At 35.4% G+C, this 24678-nt stretch overlaps 1 protein-coding gene across 2 annotated transcripts in view; it reads right to left on the bottom strand.

Moving 5' to 3' along the window:
• The window catches only part of LOC145268105 (uncharacterized), a 79963-nt gene extending 56741 nt beyond the window's left edge, over positions 1-23222 (bottom strand). For both annotated transcript variants that reach the window (XM_080123351.1, XM_080123353.1), the window contains exons 1-3: positions 22766-23222; positions 8503-8667; positions 4261-4509 (exon numbers count right to left, since the gene is read on the bottom strand). In XM_080123351.1, coding sequence (XP_079979477.1) covers positions 4261-4509; positions 8503-8667; positions 22766-23073 — 722 coding nt within the window. In that variant the 5' untranslated portion in view covers positions 23074-23222. The remainder of the gene's footprint in view (positions 1-4260; positions 4510-8502; positions 8668-22765) is intronic.
• Positions 23223-24678: the final 1456 nt, after the last annotated feature.

The following is a 24678-nucleotide window of genomic DNA, read 5'->3' as shown; positions in this document are numbered from 1 at the left end:
TGCAAGGAATTTCGAATGAAACCCTTCATTTAATCCATGGGGGTAGTATGCTCTCGTTCCATCAGTCATGACTGGATAGAAATCTTAAGTTTTTTTTTAGTTTTTTTTTTATACAAAGGAGTCACCACTTAGCAAGGCATGGAAGCCACTCAAGGATAAGGGTTAATGAGGATACAGTGGTCAAGGGGAATATGTCGTAGTAATCGTTAATAGTTGAAATGTGGTAAATTGAATTACATAAGGGGATGGCTCATCAAGAATTTGTTCACATTAGACTTGAAGGCTACCATATTGTAGTCAGTTGGAAAGCAGCATGATATGGAATGGAGTTCCACAGGCGTGCAGTTCTAAGAAAGAAGCTTTGTTCATGGAATCTGCGTTTAGGTTTAGGCAAGGATAAAGAGTGGGGGAAATTATTGATAGTGGTTTCAGCTAGATAGCACTTGCCATGAAAATAATGATAAAACAAAGACAGGCTCGCAACATCTCTTCTTTGGGAAAGAGGTTGCAGAGAAGAGAAAAGGGCATCTCCCACTAAGCTACAAAGCCTATTTTGAATTGTCAAGGCAGGATAAGCTGCACCTAGCAGCTCCTGCCCAAATGTGGCAGCAGTACTGCATCCCTCGATATATTTGGCTCCTATATAAGTAGAGAATTGCATCAGCAGTGAGATATCTACTGAAGCAGTAGAACGATCCCACCATTTTTCTAGCAAACTTGGCAGTGAATTTGATGTACGTGTTCCATCTCAGATTAGGAGTAAAGGTCAGATCTAGAAGCTTGTCGAAACATGGAGCCTCCCCAAGATGAGAGCCATTCATTTCGATTGATGCCAGACGGGAATCAGAGCATTGATGATATAAAGATAGAAGCTTGGTTTTAGATGCATTAAAAGTAACCATCCACCTCTTTCCCCATTGCTCTACGTGATCAAGGTCAGAGGAGAGAGAATCAGAAAGAACTTGGTCGTTTATAGCCTTTGGAGTGTTGTCATAGATGGTAGTGTTGTCAGCATAAATGCCGACGAATGATCTTAGGGTGTGATTTGGGAGGTTATTTATGTAGATCAGGAAAAGAGTTGAGCCCAGGATCGACCCCTGAGGGACTCCAGCATTAATACTGTCGACTTCTGATATCTGCCCATCAACCACTACTCTTATGAACCTATCAAAGAGAAATGATTTAATAATTGAAAAGACATTTCCAGCTATAACGTAGCTGGAAATTTTGTGGAGTAGACTTTTTTGCCATACCCTATCAAAGGCTTTTGATATGTCAAGGGCCTACATTAAGAGATTCACTAATCCTATGATCTATAACTGTTAGCATATCTGCTGTAGATCTAGCAGAACAGAAATCATATTGTATGTCACTGAGGAGGTTATTTTTGCTGAGGTCATTGAATACGTCTCTATTTAACAGATTCCAGCAACTTACTCATGACTAGGGCCATGACAATAAAGTATTCTTTTCATTGTTTTGACTCTCGATACAAACACAGTTAATCGACCGAGAATCACATCACTCTATATAAAAGCATATAATATATCAACAGATACACGCTCGAGAGTCAAAACAATGGAAAGAATATGCTGTTGTTATAGCCCTATTTATCAATCTGTTTATTTTTTATTGATGTAAATCATGACACCCCGGAGACTGATTCGCCTGTATTGAGACGGGGATGACCGATCACATGAATTTTTAAATACGGGACATACTGATGAGGTTTTCTAGGGTGTTGGGAAATAATTCTCCATAAAATGATGCTTAAATAGCTTTGTAAGTATGGGAGCTAGTTCAGGTTGAAGCATTTTCAACACTATAATAGAAATGCCGTCAGGGCTAGTTACTTTACTGGAATCAAGGTTTTTGATTAGCTTGGCAACATCACACACAGATATTTGTATGTCGCATAGCATGTTTTCAGACACAGGAGGAAATATGGGGGGTTGACAGCCCTGATCGCATAGGGTAAAATTAGCTGCAAAGTTTTTTGGCAAAGAGTTTGGCTTTGTCTGATGCAGACGAGATTACCTCAGGTCTATTAATGATGATTGGGATAGAACATACATTTTTATTCAGGGCCCTATTTCTTATTTGCCAAAATTGGTAGGAACCAAGCTGCTGCTCAGCTACTTTGACTTTGAACTTGACGACCATAGCATGCAACCCTCTTGGGTTTTTATTACTCTTTTACAGTGGTTGCTGGCAGTCTAGCAGGTGGCTTTAGTCTCAGTATACCTATTACATCGGAAGCAATGGAAATAGTGATTTCTGTGTGCAATGGAAGCAGCATATTCTGGAGAAAACCATGGCTGACTGTTAGGTTTTTGCTGGAATTTTTTGGAGGGTATGAAGCGGTCTATACCTACAATTAACCATTCCGTCGAGTCTGAGTGTTATTTCCACAGCGTTTTAGTGAATGTAACCTCGTAAGTAATTCGCAATTGTATTTTGAGTGCCGCCCGCACTGAGAATTAAACTTTCAACCTCAAGAAGTTTAACTTTTACAACTTTATCCACTGTGTCACGGATCCTTGTGAACAATTCTAATATGAATTTCTGGAGCTTCAAACCTATTTTGTTTCAAGATGAACAATTTCACTACTTATCATTATATATCACTAGTTATTGCCGCGCGCACGCGCGTATATATATATGTCACGCATGCCTTCCCCGTTTGGGGATATGGAGGGCGCACACGTGACAAGGGTAAAAAAAAAAAAAAAGAAAGGGGATATGAAAACAAAAAAGAAAAAATAAAGGAGAGAGGGATTCTTTTAAAAGGGTTTTCTTTTATAAAATATTTATTTCATGCCGACAAGTTCCGCGAAGAGACATGACTCGTGAGGAGGTCCCATTGGATACAGTTTCTTCTCAATATAAAGAGGTTGAAACAAGTAACACGAATCGATTCTTATGAGACAAACGATGGTCAATTCAACGAATGCGAGAGATAACGAAGCGAACACAATTCAAACAATTTAAAATAAATTTATTTACAGATTAGGGAAAGAAAACTCTAACGAAAAGAAAACATTCAAAATGTCGGAGTTTGGGATATTATGAACTGAGCGGAAGTCCTGAAATGAAATAAGAGGTTAATAGTGTAACTGGAAATTATGCGATAACACAGAAGACTTGGTTTTCATTCTTTTATTGAGAGATGAGAATATTTCAATCAGCAACTCACAGTTCTTTTGTTCTTTTTTTTTTCTTTTTTTTTCGATATATCTTATCCATAACATATTCAGTCTGAGTCTTCAGTCTTTTAGAAAGAGACTAGAAAGTTCAAACAATAAATTCACAATTTTCGTTGGTCTTTTTTTTCCTTTTTATCACAAAGTATCTTTCGTTATTTGTTTTTAGTTTCTAACATGTTTTTTCCGCCTCCGTTTCTATGCGTGGAGGCGTGTCCTGCTTGTGCCGAAGCGGCGAAGAGATGATAAATCGTTTCTACTAGAAGTGAGGGAAGGAAGAGGTTTTTGCTCCCTCTTGCCCTGTCCTTTTTTTCTGTCTCAATCTAAAAAAAGATTTTTTTTTTAAATCTTTATTCCTTTTCTATGACTGATGAAATACTTCTAATAGCTGAACCCTTGGCTTTCGAGATCATGTCGCAGTGTAGTATCTGTTCTGATGCTACACTTCACTTCTTCTGGCCAGGGTCAGTGAAGGAGAAATCCTTCATGACTGAGGTAATTTCCACTTTTGTTCACATCCAGGGTGCCCTTCTTTGGGGAGCTGGATTTTCCCCTATCAAAACCGATCCTGTGTTCAACTCTGCCTTCACAGGGAGGAAAGTAAATAGGAAATAGATATGGTTGCACGCTGTCGTCTCTACAGACTCACTTTAGTGGCAGGATTTAAAAAAAGAATGAATTTATGGACTCTTGCTCAGTTTAAACAAATATTAATATTTATTCTATTGCTAACAAATAAGGAGAAAATGTATAATGTCGAGGTGATCGTCTGTAACAATATATATATATATATATATATATATATATATATATATATATATATATATATATATATGACATAGTAAACATTTTAATTTTTATTAAACCTTTTTAATTTAACTTAAAAAAAACGGCAGGAACTTAGCTGTGAATCCAATAGTAAGATGCATGTATATATATATGTGTGTGTGTGTGTGTGTGTGTGTGTGTGTGTGTGTGTGTGTGTGTGTGTGTGTGTGTGTGTGTGTGTGTGTGTGTGACATAGCAAACAATCGATAAGATGCAGTAACGAACTTACTTGATGAAATCCATTGAAATTTTTCTGTAATTGAAATGTGGCTTTGCCAAATTCTTGGTGGTCAAGTTGTCCGCTGTGATAAATTTGGTGTCCTTCATTCCGATTGGCTGCAATAAAAATTCCCTTACTGTATCCTCCCAGGAAACATTCCGCAATACTTCAATGATGTGAGCAATCAAGCCATACAGTTGATTGTTGTAAATGTATCCAGTCCGAAAATCCTTACTCGGAATAAAGTGTTTTAAAAACCTGTTTATAAATGAAAAATACACCATTTAAAGCAACGTCAAATACAATATCCAACTGAATAAGTGTTATGGCTTGCAATAAGCCACAAAGAAAACAGAACAACGGAATAGAGTTTAAACAATGTATTACTGGAACAACAATGTACAAAGGTTACACCTGAAAAGAGTAGTAAACGTCACCGAGAAGGCGAGGGTCGCTCTGGTTTTTAATCCACACCTGGGATCAAAAGGTCTATGGTTTATATAATGGATAGAAGACAAGTATTTATCAAAACTACACTTTTTTTTGTCCATTAAAATTGGGCAAAAGTTATAGGCCGTTGACTTAGAATAAGTGATTCATGCCAAGCTAGCAGTTCAGCCTGGCTGTGCTCGGGCCCTATGTACTGTTCATAACTTTATGTGCATATGTATATATATATATTAAAAAGCGCTCTCTTTCTACAGTTGAGAACAGTTAAAAGGAATTTAATTTCAGAGGTTGTTTTGCGAGACACAAGCAAATGATTTCTGTAAAGAACAGAAAGTGCCGTCTGAACTTCGTCAGATTCAATGAAGATCATGACTCTTCATATTGGTCGAACGTGATTTTTAGCAATGAAAGCAAGTTCAATAGGCAAGGCAGTGGTGGTAGGAAGTATTAACATCGAAAGAAGGACAAATAATTTCATTCTAGGTGCACAATTTCAATGCTGCAAGGCGAACGAGGTTCAATTTTGGTGTGTGGCTTTATTAGTGCCCATGACCCAGGGCATATAGTTCGCTTGCAAGATCGAATTAATTCGACCAAGAGCATTAATATGTTTACTGAGCATTTTCTACCCTACTTTGGCTGCAATTTGGATGATAATCCCATCTTCATGCAGGATAATGCTCTCATTCACACAGCTAGCATTGTTAAGAGGTTCCTTGAAGAACATGATATTCCATGTTTGGATTAGTCTGCACAATGTCCAGATTTCAATCCTATCAAAAATATATGGTATTACATTAAGCAACAGCTACGCAATGATAAAATTTCAAATCTGGAATAAATTTGGACAAAAATTATAGAGAAGTGGAATATTCTTTCACTGGAGTATTGCCACAAACTAATTCAAGGAATTCCCAAAAGATTGCAGACTATCAAATTGCAGAAAGTCTATACTACTAAATATTAACTAGTTCATTATGTTGCTGTTGCATTTGTGTTCTAACATTACATTTAAATAACAATTTTTCATTATGTGGAGTTTCTTTTTGCCTTCTCGATTTGAAGTTAATTATTAAATTGACGTGAACACTAAAATACTTCAATTAAGTCAAATATGAACAGGTAAAATTATAGGGGAATAAAAGGCGAATCAAATGAGGTATAGGTTGTTTAAACAGTTATATTCAATTTAGCTTAAATTTACGGTTTATGAAAAAGCAGACACCCCTTTCCCCTTCCCCACAATAGAACACTAAGCACCTGAAGTGAATTTGGTAAATGAATAGATCGCTGTTCTAAACACACACACACACACACACACACACACACACACATACATACAAAAAAATCATTTTAACAGATTTTTCTTGAGTGATACAAAAAACTAATCATGACTATGAGCACTATAACATTCGATTCAAATATAAAGGAACCTCCATTTGCTCAGAACATTGACTACCTGGAAACCATTCATAAGTGTGCAATCAAGCAAATACTCTCCATCAGACGCTGCCATAATCTGGATGCTTTGTTTTCCTGGTTTGGATTCATTAAAGCTTTAATGCATAACAACTGACTTGGTAAATTATTAACCATCTCGCCAACGGCAACAACAACTCTGAGCATATTTTTTAGACAAGGTATGAAGCTGTGACCCACTCACGTATGGTAGTCGGATTTAACAGTAATAATATTATAATAGAGTTGAGTTACAGTTTTTATTATGTGAACGATCCCGGGTAATTCCCTATTGCCTTGCTGACTCCATTTGTTTGGTTAATGACTCAAACCAAAACACGGAAAAATAACTTCAGTTGAGCAGATTTGAAATTGATAATAATATTTTGATACTAATATTGTTTCACTAATTAAACTATGTAATTCGAGAGAATGGTAGTGAGTTTTGGGTTCACTGAAAGCTGAGGTGACCTTTGAGGTTACGGACCAGAATTGGCTTGGCGTGAGAACTTGTTGTTAGGAAATTGCATGATTATGTAATGTGGCAGTGACCAATCGATGAATTATTATGTACTGATTACTGATCGGTGTGAGAAAAACATCCTGGTTTGCCAGACCCACACTGGTACCCGATGCAAAAAGACTGAGACAAGCAAATTTTGGCAGGGTCTGAACTATCTCCCAGCTGCTAACACCTCCTCCCCTCATGCCGCCCACTAATCCCCACTTTCACTAACTATCAGGTGACGGGAACACTAAGAGAGAGAGAGAGAGAGAGAGAGAGAGAGAGAGAGAGAGAGAGAGACAGAAGCAAATCGTTTGTAGCAGATAGATCTTTTTTTTAACTAATTGTTACATTCAATTGTAAATATTTGCGTTGTTGAAGTTAATATCACTGCATAATACCAAAACATTGTCGTTAGAAGTTTTATTTGATAATATAAAAATGTAAAAACAAGACCTGACGACTGGAGTTTTTATTTATTGTCTACAGGATTTATAACTTCACTATCAAGCTGAACCGTCCGCTGGGGTTATTTTCTTTCAGGAGACAGCGAGCAGAAAGGGTACTTATCCTAGCTCCGAGAACAGGCTGTGACCCACAGATCTAAACAGCTATTTTCTTGGAGACTTTCAAGTGTTTTCTTTTTTTTTTTTACTTGCGAACCACATGGGGAAAAGGAATAACCAGAATTGTATAGACAATCAAGCCAAGCTGCTGAACTTTCTTGGGTGTTCCAAAATTGAAACCATCATTTAGAACTACACTTACATATTGGTGAACCCTCCTTGGAGACTTTGTCGGGTTACATTTGGGTTCTGTTTTGACCAGGATTCGACCCCGGCAACACTTCATCAGTGACAATGCCACATAATGTAAGAAGCTAACAAGAACAAAAGATGATTATCGAAAAGATAGGAAATGTTTATTGACCTTAATCTTAAAAAGACCAAGGTGGTGGGAGGAAAACAGTCAGTAGAAAGAGAAAGCCTGCAGTTCTTGAAAAGGAGCTACTGGAATATGAAAACTGTGTTCAATTAAGTATCAAAACTGAAGCTTGAAGCAGACCATTAAACCTGAGTGGATGGTATTATGATTCACGAACATATATTATCCTAGTAGTCTCCTCCACCTTCCAAAGAAAAGTGTGAGGTAATGCCTGAGGAGATAGTTCCAAAACAGACGCTACACTACTCCCCATCAATAAAGAAAGGAAATGGTAATTACTAGGAGGACGGTATCATTATCACAGAGCAGATGCTGTACTACATCTCCCACTAAAAGAAGGTAACGCCTGGGAAGATAATATTATAATAACAAAACAGACATTAATCTAACACCTTTTCACACACACATAGAAACGAGAAGGTAATTCCTGAGAGTATGGTATCATTACGAAGGAAAATCGGGCTAAGATCACAGTGTAATATCTGTTTTGATACTAAGGCAATTTTTATTTCTGTCTACTTCCAGAGTGCCCCTTTTTAGGGGGCTGGTTTTACTCCACATTATAAATGACCTTGTGTCACATTTTGCTCTCGTGGAGAAGCAAATAAATAGTAATATATTATCATACAGTCTTCTATCCAAAGGAGAACATGGGATTATGATTCCATTACAACTGAACAGATACTTCATTGCCCCCACCCCCTGCATTCAGCATTGAAAGATTGTAAATTAGTGTGAAATAGTATAATGAACTGAAATGGTCATTTAAAAAATAGAGCATTAATAGAAGTGATGGTTTAATTTCAGATTTAGGTAGACAGATACTAAATCTTCATTAATAATACATGAAAATGAAGGATCGTAAAGAAAATAATCAAAGAGATCGGACGCACCTGCTTAGCGTTTCTCTCGTATAGTTGGTATTAAAACGAATGAACCTGTGGTCTCGAATACCGACTCGATGGGCGAGTAAGTCTTCCAGCGTCACATACTTAGTGATTTGCTCGGTGTAAAAGGTTATATTTATGATGTCTTTCACTGGGGTGTCCAGCTGGACGCTGTGAACAAATACAAAAGCATTAATAAAAAAAAAAAAAGAAGGAGAAAAATGAAATAAAAAACATTTTTACAGTAACAAATACGAAGATTCTAGAAAATATGTGATCCGTTGAGTCACTCACTAAGCTAAACTGTTTGAATCAGGAAAAAGTGAGTTCGTAAAACCCGTTAAACATGAAAAATAAAAAGTCCAATATTAGTCTCTTTCTGTTACGGAAGCATGCACACAAAACTTACTGAACAACTTAAAACAAATTTCCTAATGAATCTCAATAAGGACCGTCCACCTAACTTACTAAAAAATGCTAATTTTATTTTGGTGTCATAACCCCCCCCCCCCGCCCTTTTTGATGTTTGCTCCCAAGTTCCTGATGTTCTGTTTAGTCAATATGGCTACCATCGTGATTGCTATCAACGATTCACCAATGAATCTTAATTGATTGTGCACAAAGGAAATCTCTGCAGAGCCATGCATTTCTCGACAACCTCACTGTCCTTCTGATGAGAGCGAAAATATCATCTTTAAGCCAGACCGCATTTGTTTGCAACAAAACAGGTCGAAAAAAGGTGAAGAAACAAAATGTATGGACATATGAAGCTATTAGTAAGTTTGAGTGCGGTGGTGGTGGTGGTGGTGGTGGTGGTGGTGAAAACGTTTTGGCTGCTGCTGAAGCAAAGAAAGACTTTGATCTTCTATGGAGAATAAAAGGTTACGACCTCTATCACAGGACTTGTTAATCTTACATCCAAAACCCAGGGTCCTAGCGCAGCAGTGACGACTTAGCTATGGATCGTTAAGTCCAGATGGAGATGGCACATGCTGATCTATTTTCACGGGTCTGCTGTGTTGTCAGTACGCAGGTACTACAAGAGAATGCTGTCGTAAAACATGAATACCTTATGGAAATTTATGTTGATAGCCTATGCCATACAGATTTTTCAAATCACTTTTATAGAGGAGAAAACTTTAAATCCAAGCTAATCAAACACTATGGATACTGCTTAGCCTTCACACCTTTCAATAATGTACAAGGACATTTTGGCTCTTATCTTGTGTACAGCAAGAACATCGAGACAGGGGATGCTGTAAAATTGACAATACGAAGGAAATAGTTGCACAAATGCGAGCTTCTATATTCCAAACTTTTGAAAATGCTGAAGAGCTCCCTTGGCGTCCAACTGCAAGATTTCTTGAGGGTCTTGAGATTGTAATCCCCCATGATGTCCAGAAGTTTCTCTGTGTGCTTCTGACTGGATAGGACAGTGAAAGTAGTTCTGCTAGGATGTTCAGACTTGTCCAATCTTTTGGACAAGACCTTTGTCGGGCAGCAATGAATCGACAATGGAAGTTGCCGAAGCACATCTTATTGTGCATGTTACTTCGTCACATATTCAAGAGTGCAAAGCTAACCACATTGATCAACAGATTTAGTCAATATGAAAGCTATAGTTTTTCCCTTGAATTGGAAATAGCCCTTGCAAATGCAGTGCAAAACTCATCTGAACTAGTGCCTCCACAAATTGTGAGAAATCCAAACCAACCCTCGACATTTCATTCTAACTTTGACAAAGAATCAGAACATTGTAAGTGGTTCAATGCATACATGTTATGGCATCATGTTGCAGGAGATTGGTCCACTCACAGAAGGACAGAATGACAATGGAGTTGACATGGACAAGTCTGGACATCCTAGCAGAACTACTTGCACTGTCCTTTCCAGTCAGAAGCACACAGAGAAAATTCTGGACATCAGGGAGGATTACAATCTCTTATTAGCAATATAAGATTAAATGACACCCTAATATGCAAATACAGTGTGACCCCCCCCCCTCAAAAAAAAAAAGCTAAATGGAGGCCATCTAGAACATATGCTGTAGAACGGAGAAAAAAAGGTCAAAGACCCTAGTGTTTTGATGTGATGTTTTGAATATAATAAACTAGTTATGACCAAAGTTTCATTTCATTTCAAAACACTGAGAAACGGGGCCTAATTAGAGTTGGGGTCCGTTATTTTTTTCGTCACCTGTACAAGTGCATGAAATAAGCTTTTATTTGATATATAATAGGTCATTCCAGGGTCAGTTAAAATGAGTATAGATAGTAAGGCAAAGGGACAACATTTCATTGATCTTTTTCAAGCGTCGAAGGCAATTTTGACGGTAGGGTAGATTACATGCTAAAAACTAACAATTTTTGAATGTTAACATATTTTTTCTTAATCTAGACGTCCCAAGCTTTCCAACGATACCACTTATGATGGGTTGGGTCGGGGGGGGGGATGGGCACGGTCGACCCCGCTGGCCCATGGACTATTATAAAGAGACGAAAAACTTAACACATGAACTCAAAGTTTTTGTTTTGTTTTGTTTCCATATCTTGTCATGTCGTTCGGTGTATGTTTCTTTGCCGTTATTCGTTTCAGTTTTCGAGATAACTCTTTCGCGATGTTAATTGGCATATTTTTTCGCTCTAGGAAAACAGGTAGCTAAGCTTTATATGGGCCGATATATACGATAAAATCCATTGAAAGCGGGTCGGTGGTTCTATGAGAAAATAAAGCTGTGTTATTTTTCTTCGTTCCTACGCCTGAAGACAAGTCGTGGCTGTTTGAGATCTGCTGAGAAATGAGACTGACTGAATCCTACTAGAAATGGGGAAAGGAAGGGAGTTTCGCCTCCGGCTTTTTTTCTCTGTTTCGCATTTCAATCTAAAAATAGATTTGATGAAATTTTTCTTCCCTTTTTCGTAGCTGATGAAATTCTTCCGATAGCTGAATCCTTGACTTTCGAGACAGGATCACAGTGTAGTACCTGTTCAGATGCTACACTTTGCTTTTTCTATCCTCGGTCAGTGGAGGAGCAATTTCCACTTTTGTTCACATCCACTGTGCCCTTCTCTGGGGAGCTGGATATCCCCGCGTTAAAACCGATCTTGTGTCCAACTCTGCCCTCGTGGGGACACAAATACATAGGAAATAGATATGGTTGCATGCTCTCGTCTCTTCAGACCGACCTTAGTAGCAGGATTAGAAAAGAATGAGTGGACCGTTGCTCAGTTCAAACAAATACTAATATTTATTCGATTGCTGACACAATTACGGAAAAAATATGTCATATCGAGGTGGCCATCTGTGACACTTTTCATGCCTTTGTTACGCTTGGGAAAGCGAATATCACTTGTAATACTAAAGAATGAACATTATTAAACTTTATAAACTCGGCTTGTGCTTTATTTTTTGTTTGTTTGTTTTTTGTTTTGTTTTATTTTGTTTTTTTGTTGTTTTTTTTCTGTTTTTTTTTTTTTTTTGCAGCAGCAGCACCAACAACAATAACTTTGGACCAGCACAACAAGTGGAGATCATGACTAGTGCAGTGAACACATAAGGGTATATTCATATCATTATATTTTTTTATATTATAACGATTATATATCCGTCTTCATTATAATTAAACTTTGGTTTTAATAGAAGGTCCATTTAACCACGACCACAGAGATATAAAAGGCCTCTTAACTGAAACATTCCTGCAGGCAATGTAGGTAAGATTTGTCAAACTATCACTGTCGATACTATATGAGGGCATGTTTAAAAAGATTTAAAACATGTAAAAAAAAGAAAATAAGAGGAACCCAATTCGATTAATAATGAAACTGAACTTTATTCAATATAAAATATAAATATTATTTTTGTAAGATCACGTAATGTTAAAGCAATATACAATCTAATACTGAGAAAACTGAATTATGAATTTAGGGAACAAACAATTAAAGAAACATTGAACACAAATAGTTTTTGGCCTTTGGAACAAGATCACAGTGTAGTATCTGTTTTGATGCTACACTTCACCTTTTCTGCCCTTGGTTGGTGGAGAAGAAATATTTCATGACTGAGAATATTTTTGTTCTTATCCAGAGTGCTCCTTATAGGGAAGCTGGATCCCCCCCCCCCAAGATTATATGTTGAAATATTTAAATAACTATTACTTTAAATACAGAAATTATATTTAAAGTTTTGGTTTTCTGTTCTTTTATGTCCATTTTGTCCCATGTTTTTCATCAAAATGTGAAGCATATTTTCATCAGTTACATGGTTAGGAATCCTATACTTCACTATAGTCTTCATTTTCATATCAGTGGAGAATACATGAATACGGAAATGAAGTTCACATCACTACTAAAAGACAATCATACCATAATGTGAACATTGGTTAAAAGCTAAGAAAATATATAAACATCTACGATATTAAATCAGGGTGGTGGTAAATTTGGGAAGGGACATTATCATTTATTATTATTTCACTCATTAAGAGTTGTCTCACAGGCCATCATCAGTGATCGCTCACTGGCAGTAACGTGGTGCTCCCTGGAGACCGAGTGACAACAAGTCTCCCCATATTTCCAGTGTTTTCCGCCTCTTGACCACTTGTGCAGATGATTGCATGTTATTGCAACAGTCGTTATCATTAATTTCTTGTTGGCATCGGTCATTGGTGTTTCCTGGGGTTTGGGTGACAGAATGCCTCCCCAAGGTACCAGATTTGAACTGCACACTTCTAGTGGAGATTTGGTTAGTACTCTCCCACCTCGGTCTTTCCATCCTCCCTGACCCTTCACAACTAGTTGGTGTGGCGCCAGTCGATGTCATCTACACCATTTTTTAATTATTATTATGATAATAATAAGGGTGCTTGTGCAGTGTACGCACGTGTATTTTAAATATTATTTTCAAGTTAAATTAAATTTTGGGTTTGTATTACTATGCACATTGATTCGAAAAAGTTGTCAAAAAGCAAATATATAACAAATAAATGTTATCAAAGGCAACAAAGGCAAGATAAGTTACTTTTCTACTTAACTGGATATGTTTTTAGTGTTTTTACTTAATGTAACATGTTTATTATTTTGTATAGTTTTTAGAATCTATGTATAGTAAAACAAACCCTAAAAAAGATACCATAAAAATTTAAGGGTTTGTGTTATGAAATAATGTTAGAAACATACTCAATATATGTCAGCCTGTGTCACGGTAACATATATTGAGTGAGTTTCTAACAGTATTTTGTATAGTTTTTTAGTTTGAACTTATTTTCCCAAACTTAACGTATTCAACAGCGAGCTCGCTGACATTTGTCTTTTTCAATATATCGATAAATACTGATTTTCGAACCGAATAAACATTTTACATTAAATAAAAACACTAAAAACTTATCCAGTTAGGTAGAAAAGTAATTTATCTTGCCTTTGATAACATTTATTTGTTATATATTTGTTTTTTGACAACTTTTTCGAATCTATGTGTATAGTAAAACAACCCCCTTTTTTTTTCATTAAATTATTAGGTGAAAGTGTAGAATAGTTAGAAAGACCCCCCCCCCCGTTAAAAATCGCTTTCTAAATAATATTTCAGCACGGTGCAAACAACATCTATTTATAAGATAAAACAAGAAAATATGTTAACTAAAATTTAATGTACTCTTTATTTTTAGTTCATATCAAAACTTTAATTAAAACTGATTAGTTAATGAATTTTGAATTAATTTGTGTTGTTCGTATATCTCGGGAAAGAATAAACAATTTCCTATTTCATTTCTCGTCTCAGTAATGTAAATAATTTACAGTTAAAATGTTATAAAAAACGAAAACTTGAAGTTTTAAATATATTTCAAAGAAATAAATTACACCTGGTGTGAAAATATAGAATTCAGCGATCGTAAAAAAAGAAACTGCCGTGAAAAATGCTAACTTTAAAACATTTGGAAATGCTCAGTGAAAAGTTTTATTTATTATTAAAAGAACGGACTGAAAAATATTATATAAAAATTGTTTGTTTTGCAGTAAAATAAATAAATAAATAAATAAAATGAAAATATTCGACTTTCTCCGATAGAAATAAAAGTTCAAAAACGAGTTCACTTACTGTATTTTGTTAGATTAAAATTATCCTAATGTGCAATTATAATAATTATCCAAATGGAGAATTGTTTTTTCTCTTTAGAAGAACATACATGGACGTTGGGTACCACAGTCATATTTTTTATGTCTATTAGCGTGACCACGTAGTTGAACACAGGAAACTTTATGTACTCTTTACCTACAAGTCAATTTGGCATTGACGTCACGCTGTCATGTTCACTGGCCTTTTTCTCTCGCTCGGTAGCCGTGATTTAACTCCATATTTGAAATAAGTAGACAGCAACAAACAACATTGAAGGTTAACAGAAAATAGCTTTTTATTTTGGCAGAGTTGAAAATGAATTAAAAACAATTAAGAATCACTTCTTTACAAAACGCAGCACTATGCAACCTTATAGATATCATATCACGGCGAGTTGAAAGATCAAACAACAGAACTTTCGATTCGTATGCTTTCTAAGCATACTGGAAAAGCCGCTGACAGCAGTCTAACAAATTGTATTTTTACGCAAAGACATCTGATTCGTCTATGCATCAATTACTCAGTAGTACCTGTCTATTTACATTGAGACAAAATAGTGCATCAAAATAAAAGGAGAGGCAGAAATACCTCCCATATTTTAAACTTTCAACGATATGCTACTAATGAACCTATGCAAGTGTCAATTATATTTTAATTTAGATAATAACTTGCTATTTATTTCAGGTATCTCATCAATCAGTGTGGTTTGGATTGGTTCACATAGTGCTTTTACTGTAGAAATGTTTTTTAAGAATGCTGAATCTGTAACTGCAACGCAGAGAGCTTTTCGTGTTCATTAGAAATTAGGACAACATGCTGTTCCAGATAGATGTGGCAGCAGTACTCCATCCTTGGATGTACATGGCTGTTATATAGATAGAGAATTGCATCAGCAGTGAGATATCTACTGGATCGATAGAAGGATCCCACCATTTTTCCAGCAGCCTTGGCAACGGATTTAATGTATGTGTTCCATTTCAGATCAGGAGTAAAAGTCAAGCCCAGAAACTTGTCAAAACATCAGGCCTCCCCAAGACGAGAGCCATTCATTTCAATTGATGCCAGATGGGGATCAGAGCGTTGACTATATAAAGATAAAATCTTGGTTTTTGATGCATTAAAACTAACAAGCCACCTCTTTCTCCATTGTACCACATGTTCAAGATCAGAGGAGAGAGAATCGGAGAGAACTTGGTCATTTACGATCTTAGATGTGCTACCATAGATAGTAGTGTTATCAGCATAAATGTCTATAAATGATGTAAGGATGTGATTTAGAAGATCATTAATGTAGATCAGGAAGAGAGTTGGACCCAGGATAGACCCCTGAGGCACTCCAGCATTAATACTGATTCTGATTTTTGCTAATCAACTACTACTCTTATGAACCTATCAGAGAGAAATGATTTAATAATTGAGAAGACATTTCCAGCTATACTGTAGCTGGACATCTTGTGTAGTAAACATTTATGCCATACTCTATCAAAGGCCTTTGAATTATCAAGAGTAATTGTCCTAGAAAGGTAGCCTCCGCCAAGAGATTCGCTAATCCTATGAGATATAACTGTAAGCACATCTGCTGTAGATCTAGCAGAACAGAAACCATATTGCGTGTCACTAAGAAGGTTATTTTTGCTGAGATGGTTGATTACTTCTCTATTTAACGCAGATTTCAGCAACTTACTCATGACACACAGGAGACTTATTGGCCTGTACTGAGAGGGGGATGAGCGATCACCTGAATTCTTAAATACAGGGCATACTAATGAGATTTTCCAGGGTGATGGGAAGCTATTCTCCTTAAGACAATGTTCAAACAGTTTTGTAGGTATGGCGCTAGTTCTGGTTGAAGTTTTTTGAGTACTATAATTGGAATACCGTCAGAGCCAGTTGCTTTACTGGAATCAAGGTTTTTTGTATTAGCTTGGCAACATCATGTACAGATATTTGTATATCACATAGCATGTTTTCTGATACAGGAGGAAATATTGGAGGTTGGTGGCCTTCGTCGCACAGGGTAGAATTAGCTGCAAAGTTCTTAGCAAAGAGTTTGGCTTTGTCTGATGCTGACGAGATTCCCTCAGGTCTGTTGATGATAGTTGGGATAGAGCACACGCTTCTGCTCAGGATTCTGTTTGCTATTTGCCAAAAGTGGTGAGAACCAAGCCACTGTTAAGCTACTTGACGGAATGAGTATACAGCTCTCTTGCGTTCTTTATTATTTTTTTTAAATAGTTGCTGGCAGTCCTGAAAGCAGCTTTAGTCTCAGTACACATATATATATATATATATATATATATATATATATATATATATATATATATATATATATATATATATATGGTTAACTTTATTGTCAAAATTGTGACTGTAGAACTCGGGCACCCTGTCTGCTAAAAAATAAATACCTAACCAAAAGCATCATTTATCAGGCCACAATAGTTGCAAAAGAAAACCTGAATAACAGCAAAATATTATGTACGAATAGATTTTAAAAGCAGATATTACAACAACAGAGTACATTCAAAAAAAAAATGCTGAATAAAAAGAGCAAGAGTTAAATAGCAAACATATGCATACACAAAATAAACATAACCTTAAGGTAACAACACAAAAAATACATAAATAATAATATTAAAAACAATAACAAAAAATTATAATTATAATGATAATAATAATAACTAATAAATAAACAAATATAAAATAAAATGTAAGCGAAAAACATTCAAATTAAAACTAGATTAATTCCAAACACAAAGAAAAGGGAAACCCACCCCTGTCAAAACCGAACAAAGAAAAAGGTGAATTTGAGTTCAAATGAACCTCTGCCTGATAAGCACATGCCCATTGGCTACAATAAATAGGTGTGAGATTAACAAAGAATCTAATTGGCTGACTAGCAAAGAATACATAAAATCACGAAGTAACATTGATTTTATGCAGTAGCTTGACGAATCCTCACTAGGATGAATTGCAGAAAATTCTGTGCAGTTTAATTGCTATATATATATTTTCAAAACTTACTACCCAACTGTACTTATGTATTGAGCGCTGTCGAAGTAAATATTGAAAATAGATACATAAAATGTTATATAAATACATAAAATAATAATAATCTATCTACTATTATATAAAAGTCACTTTGTGTGTTTGAGTTGCTTCCTCATAGATTCCGAAACGGGTGAGCCTATCTTTTGCAAATTTCACACAAAGGTAGTTTATATGTCTGGCAGTGTTCTCAAATATGTTTTGTACAGAAATTCATCTGATAAGTATCGAAAATGGAAAAAAATCCGATCTTAAAAATAGTCTTTCTTTCTTAAAGATAAAAAAGAAGAATTTTTATAGGGAAATATTTTACGTTACACCTACCAAGGGAATAATAAAATTTTAGCAAATCATTTATTCGTAAAAAAAAAAAAAAAAAAAAAAAAAAAAAAAAACAGATTTATTATAACCTAGAGATAGATTAGCTGTAGAACATTCGACTACATATCGAATGATCCCTTGTTGAAACCCGGGTTTACCTCACCATTTTATCTTAATTTTTTTTTCTAATTAATGAGTTCAAGTTCCGATAAAAGAAGGGGTACCATTTAAAATCGCTGCAAATCATTTCTTCATTTGCATATTTTAAAACTAAACATTAATCAGAAGTGACTTTTTCATCATCATGCTCAAATATCAGCTGACGTGATATTGTAAACAAACATAGACAGAATTTGACACCCTAACAATTACACCAAATTGGCTTGTGCTTAATATTATGTATACACTCATTTATTTACAAAATCTATGCCTAGAAAATCAATCACTCTACAAACTATTCATATACAACACGTACACTTGCAGTATTAGTAGATATTTGAAGATATGAAGAACTTAAAGCTTACAAACTTTTATCAAAATATCTGGGCTCAGTATTAAAATAATCCGATTAAGAAGAAATTTAAATTCCGGGAATTTGGATTAACTGGTGACTAATAATTATGGATCATATTCAGTGCAAAACTAATGTATTTGAATTTTTTTTTAATGGAAGATTATGCTTATATTGTGCCCCCCCCCCCAAAAAAAAAACCTTTTTAAATCCCCCCCGCCCAAATAAAATCACCCTGAAATTTTTTAGAGTATTTATCAATTGATATCTAATAACTTTATTAATTTAGATAGTTTCCCTTTTCCTTCCATATATGGTCAATCATATCCAGCTTATGGTTTTCTAATGTTTTTTTAATCTTACGTTTCATAGGTGATACGTTTTGGCTTTGTATATTATTCTATCTATCTATCTATCTATCTATCTATCTACTATAAAAAGAACTCTGTGTGTGTGTGTGTGTGTGTGTGTGTGTGTGTGTGTGTGTGTGTGTGTGTGTGTGTGTGTGTGTGTGTGTGTGTGTGAATTAGCTCCATATGAACTCGAAAATGGCTGGGCCGATTTTTATGAAATTTCACACAAAGTACTTTATGTGCCTGGCAGTGTTCTTAGATGAGTTTTGTATTAGAATGTATTCAGTAAGTATAGATAATCGATAATTGAAAAAAAAAATCTGATGAAAGAAGGAACAGGCGATTTTGATTAAAGTTAACACCTTACACAGCCTAACATTACAAGGGAAATTGAGAAGTTTTATTACTACAGAAGCCGGAAGGCCCAACATATAAAATCAAGAGCACAATTGAAGCATAATACTTGGATTTTGTATTTTAAACTTTAATTCAAGCAATTATGTATAAAAAAATAATTTTATAAAATTAACAGTAGGTATTGTGGACTAAGTCACTGTGTAGAGGAATATGAAGCTTCTTCCTGGTGCACCACAATGGGTCCCCAACTAGAGCAGGCAATCAATCAATTTGATTGAAAAATGGTTGATTGTATCGATTTCAATAACAATAAAAATATGGGAGCATGAACCATTCGTTGATCATCATTTAATCCTGGGCAACGTCTGGTCTGCCTGCTAGTATATATATATATTGTAATATATAGTAAACTAGTCTGGGTGCCCAGCGTTGTCCGGGTGTTTAGAGGTGTGTGTTGAGCAAAAAAAAAAAAAAAAAAGAAAGAAAAGTGGTAGGAGGCAGGCAGGCTCGAACCCGTACCGCGAAGGAGGAAAAGAACGTGACGTCTTTGCTGTTCCGTCCATCGCCAAACCTGAAGTAGGTAGTCAATCGAAAAGAGGGGATGACTTTCGAAAATATCGGGAAAAACAAAGAAAAATGACCAGTTGAGGGTGAAGGAATGAATGTTTTTAGCAGATTTATTTTTATATTTGTTGTCCGAAGGGTCGAGCTTCAAAACGATACCAATCTTGTGAAAACCCGTTGTCTCTATCAAAAGTTTTAAGCAGACATACATACATACATACGTGATAATTGCAACGTCTTGTCAGATGAGTGCCACTCCCTTAGGCACTTAAAGTCCATGAACCCAAAAATGACTTCCATCGCCACAGGACCATTTTTATAGACAAATGCCTGAGGGTGTATCCATACACAGATGATGTTACAGAGTCTTAGCTTTGTACGACTGCTAAGTTTTTCTCTCGATTCAAAATGTTGAGATCCAGCAACAAGCAAGAGCAAGATAGCCAGCAACAAGTTAACCTGCAGACCAGCTTAATGCGGGTACTGGTCTCCCGCTTTATGGTATTTTAAATCAGAGATTTGCTTCTCCTAGAAAGGTTGCCTTCACCACAGCTGACCGGAGCCCTCTCTACCCTAACACACACATACATACACACAAACACACACGGTGCTAGTTGGCCGTTGACCCCGAAAAAGGGTTCATTCACCCTTTGAAAGGTCTTGTTCTTAATCCTTCAGGGAGACTAGCTACCCTCCTCACCAAACAAGTCTGGTGGGAGAACTAGTTTAGTCGCTGGTGACCCGACCATGAGGCAGGTAGTACTGGGTTACATGGTACCAGTAGCATATGACATGACCTGACTACATACATACATACATACATACATACAGGTGAGATTTATAGAATAGATAAGTAATGTCTAATGATAAGAATAGGTTTAAGGCTCCTAAACTTCACACCTATGGTTTAATGGATATAAGTATATAGTCAGTTCAAAGTGACAGTCTGCTGGAGGTCGAAGGTTCAATCCTCAACACGGATAAGACTAAGAATACAATTACAAACTACTTAAGACTTTTACTCAGTCATGATTAATGAAACGAGAACAAGCTGGGTTAAATAAAGTGTTTTAAAATTCTGTGCAGATTCCCGAGTTTAACAAGATTTCACAAAAGTCGAGGGTATCTAAATTTTCACAAAGGGTTTCTACCATCTTTTTTTTTTTTTTTTTAATCCCTTTTTGTATAAAACTAAATTGAGCAGGATAAATAACATAGCCCATATTTGGACAAATTACGCTTAGTAGCTGTGTTCCAAAGTTCATAATGATCGGTTAATCCATTTAGGATTGAATCCCGTGCATGAAAGAGCATACACAGAGAGAAAGAATTAAAAATGAAGCCATGTGTTCATATAAAAAAAAAAAAGAAAAAAGATTTTCCGAAAGATATGCTCCTTATTTGTTTTGCCATTCACGCAACATTGGACACAGAGAAAATGGAGGGAAGGGGATTTGCTATAAAATGAGAAAAATAAAAGCGCTGTGAATTCGTGATATTGATTGATTACTTGATTAATAAAACACAAACACAAACATGGGAAGGAATTTACTGTTCAATATCCACCCCCTCATGTGTGTTTTGATTATATCAGCTGTTAACTAGTATGCATAAGTTAAAGCTAACTTAATGTTGTTAATGATGCCAATGTTAATAATAAGGCAGTAAGCGCTTATAGGATCCAAAAGTACTGGACAAAATTGATATCTTAATTTAATGAAATTCAAGCCACAGAACATAGAAATACTTAAAAAAAAAAAAAAAAGAGAGGGTACATAGAAGACGTTGTAGTGGGGATCAAGAGCTGATACAAGTTAATTTCCTATAACTAGCTTATTTAATGCATTTTTAAAAAAAAATAATTTTAAATAAAAAAAATGTAGAAGAGAACCCATATCGACACTAATGTCTCGGATTGTAATTTACTGAACAAATCGGAATTGGGCGAAGCAGTTTACGATTTGAAAATGGAAAGAATGGAAGAAAAAAAAAGTAGACAATATTACTAAAACATACAAATGCAAAACCAGATTAGATTAGACTACAGTTAGATTTAGATTAGGGTTAAAAAAAAAAAAAAAAAAAAAACAATTTCAAGGAAGCCACAAAGAAACACTTCCTGGCTGAGAAGCAGAGAAGGTAATGAAATAATTTCTTACCTCGACGCCACTCATATTAACACATTGACCCACGACTATAGATAAGGAAGGTTCTATGTGCTAAAAAGAGAATCGCTCCACCCTGATCAGAAGAGGATTATTATGGCTGCCCAAGATAAGTAAATAAATGGTACTTGTACAGTTTAATCAAGACATTAAAAAAATGAAAAAATCGAAAAAAATGTTATATTGTACATATCCGTTTTGGACTGAAATTTCCAAAGAAAAATTTCACTTAAGTTGATCGAGTAGTTTTCTTTTTTTTCTTTTTTTACGGCGGAAAAACACGTTTTTATGACAGCGCAATGAAGGTAGACATCTTTGAATTTTTTGAACACGCTATGGGGAAATAACTCGGTTTAAAGAGCCGACACTCTCTCCCCATCTTTAATACTAGCTTTTCTTCTTAAAAATGGAAATATGACTACCTTTTGCTCGGTATCATAACAGATTGTTTTTTCGCTGTAAAAGAAAAAAACTACTTGATGAAATTAAGTGAAATTTTTTTTTTCAGAACTTCATTCCATAACGGATACGTACAATATAACCTTTTTTCGATATTTTCATTTTTTTAATGTCTTGATTAAACTGTACAAGTACCAAATAAATAAACAAAACATCTATCCCTCATTTGAATTCATCTCATAATGTCCTTCATCGTTCATTTGACAATCCATCCATCTCATTAACCATTTTCTTGGAGTGGATTTTAGCTTTGATAAGTGTTTACTAATTCGTGAATTATTGTTTAAAAATAAGGCAAAACAGCATTACACACTTTTGAATTTAATATGGAGCACAAGAGAGAAACAGTTAAGGAAAAAGAAAAAAATGCCATCTTTTAGACTTACTCGTTTCTTTCAGCGATTGTTTTCACCAAAGCCATTGCTGTGAAAGCTTTCGTCAAAGACGCCATTGCAAATAACGTGTGCTTATCTGCCTTTTCGTTAGTTTCGCTATCTTTAAGGCCAAATCCTTCGGCCATACGAACTTTACCATTTTTTACGATGGTCACGCTTGCACCAGGTGTGTTCTTGCAGCTTAGAAGAGTTCTGATAAATTTCCGGATTTTCTTGTTAGAGACTTTACGCGTTGAAATCTGACGAATCTGTTCTGTCAAAAAGAACACCAAAAATAACCACAAGATTTGGTGACGCATTTTTTTTTTTTTTTTAATGGAACTATTTTAATTTGTGTTTTGTTTATCTATTTACTTATTTATCTATGTTTGAATGACAGTATGGAATAAAAAAAAAACATATTATATATAGGAAAAAAATTGAATAAAAACGAGAGATAAACCGGTTTCTTGCAGACCAACGAATGTTTTCAGTAAAAAAAAATGTGTATCTAAGTATCGGCATAAAATATGTGTAAAAGAAAAAAATTGTGTGTATTTGAGAGTGTGTTAATAATGTATATATGTATTTTTTTTATCGTACTTCTATGTATATGTATGCGTATGCGTCGTGCCTCTGTAACTGGCATATGAAAAAATACGATGAGCACGTCTGCCTTCACGCGTGCCGAAGAGGTATTGAAAGTACAATACTTTTTGCCAATGCTTTAAGTTCAATAAATAAAATGGCGTCAAAGGCAACAGCTGCCATTAAAATGAACACTTTGCGATTTGAGGAAGGCTGTTTCAAAGATTATATGTGACTAATCAACATATAAAGAAAAAGTTCAAAGAATATAACCCCATATATCGATTGAAAAATATATGATTAAAAAATCTATAATCAAACAGGGTAAGTTGAACAGCGGTCATGTCACAAGTGATAAAAACGACCTGCTGTGTGTCATCGGCGATATGATAGAAAACGCGTAACGACAATGTGATAGTGCAACATAAAAAAATATTAAATTCTTACTAAGGTTAATATAATAGACCGAGAGCTGTAACATTTGCAGTTTTTAATGGAAGTCAGTTGTTTTTTTTTTTGTTTGTTTGTTTTTTTTTGTTGTTTTTTTTTAATAAAAATTGCTCCAGACAATGTACAAAGCCATTTGATGTAAGGAGCTAAAACAATATTATTTAAAGTTCAAAAACTAGTCAGAGATAAGTGTTTGGTATATGGATTCCCATCTAGAAAACAGCAATTCTCTTACCTTTGCCAGAAACATCGCCGCTGAAATGTGAGCAGTAACGAACTCATAATAGTACGGTTAAAATATCTTTTCAGTTGCTCACACTTCAATCTCATCGAATCGAGAAAATTTCATCCTGAAAAGCACTTCGTACCTATCAAATTTATTTCAGAATGTGAGTCTTAAAGACGGGTTTAGATCTCAGAGGAATACTAAATGTGTATAGGATAGATAGATGTGTGGAGAAAAGCAGACTTTGATGGTATGGTCACGTTGACAGAATGGATGAGAGTTTTTGGGGTTAGTAGCTCTAGAACAAATAAGGTGACAAGGTAAGTTGACAGGGGGGGGGTAGGAAAAGATGGAAAAAGAATGAGAGAAAGAAGGATAAATAAAAACCTGGGTAGAGATAGGTTAGTTTGGGAGTCGACTTCTAAAAGTCAGTTAACGCATGTCAGCATTAAACCGAATGTTAAACTGATGAAGTCGATGTTCTTGTTAATAATGATGGTGGTGGTGGTGGTGGTGGTGGTGGTGGTGGTGATGTGTGTGTGTGTTTTAGTTATGTAATAAGTAGGACTATGACAACAGAATATTCTTTTCATTGTTTTGAATCTCGAGTGTGTATCCGTTGATATCTTATATGCTTTTATATAGAGTGATGTGGTTCTCG

This window comes from Euprymna scolopes, chromosome 4, assembly GCF_053919585.1.
Source record: "Euprymna scolopes isolate OS-2025 chromosome 4, ASM5391958v1, whole genome shotgun sequence".
Lineage (NCBI taxonomy): Eukaryota > Metazoa > Mollusca > Cephalopoda > Sepiida > Sepiolidae > Euprymna > Euprymna scolopes.
This window is presented reverse-complemented; position numbering and strand designations above follow the sequence as displayed.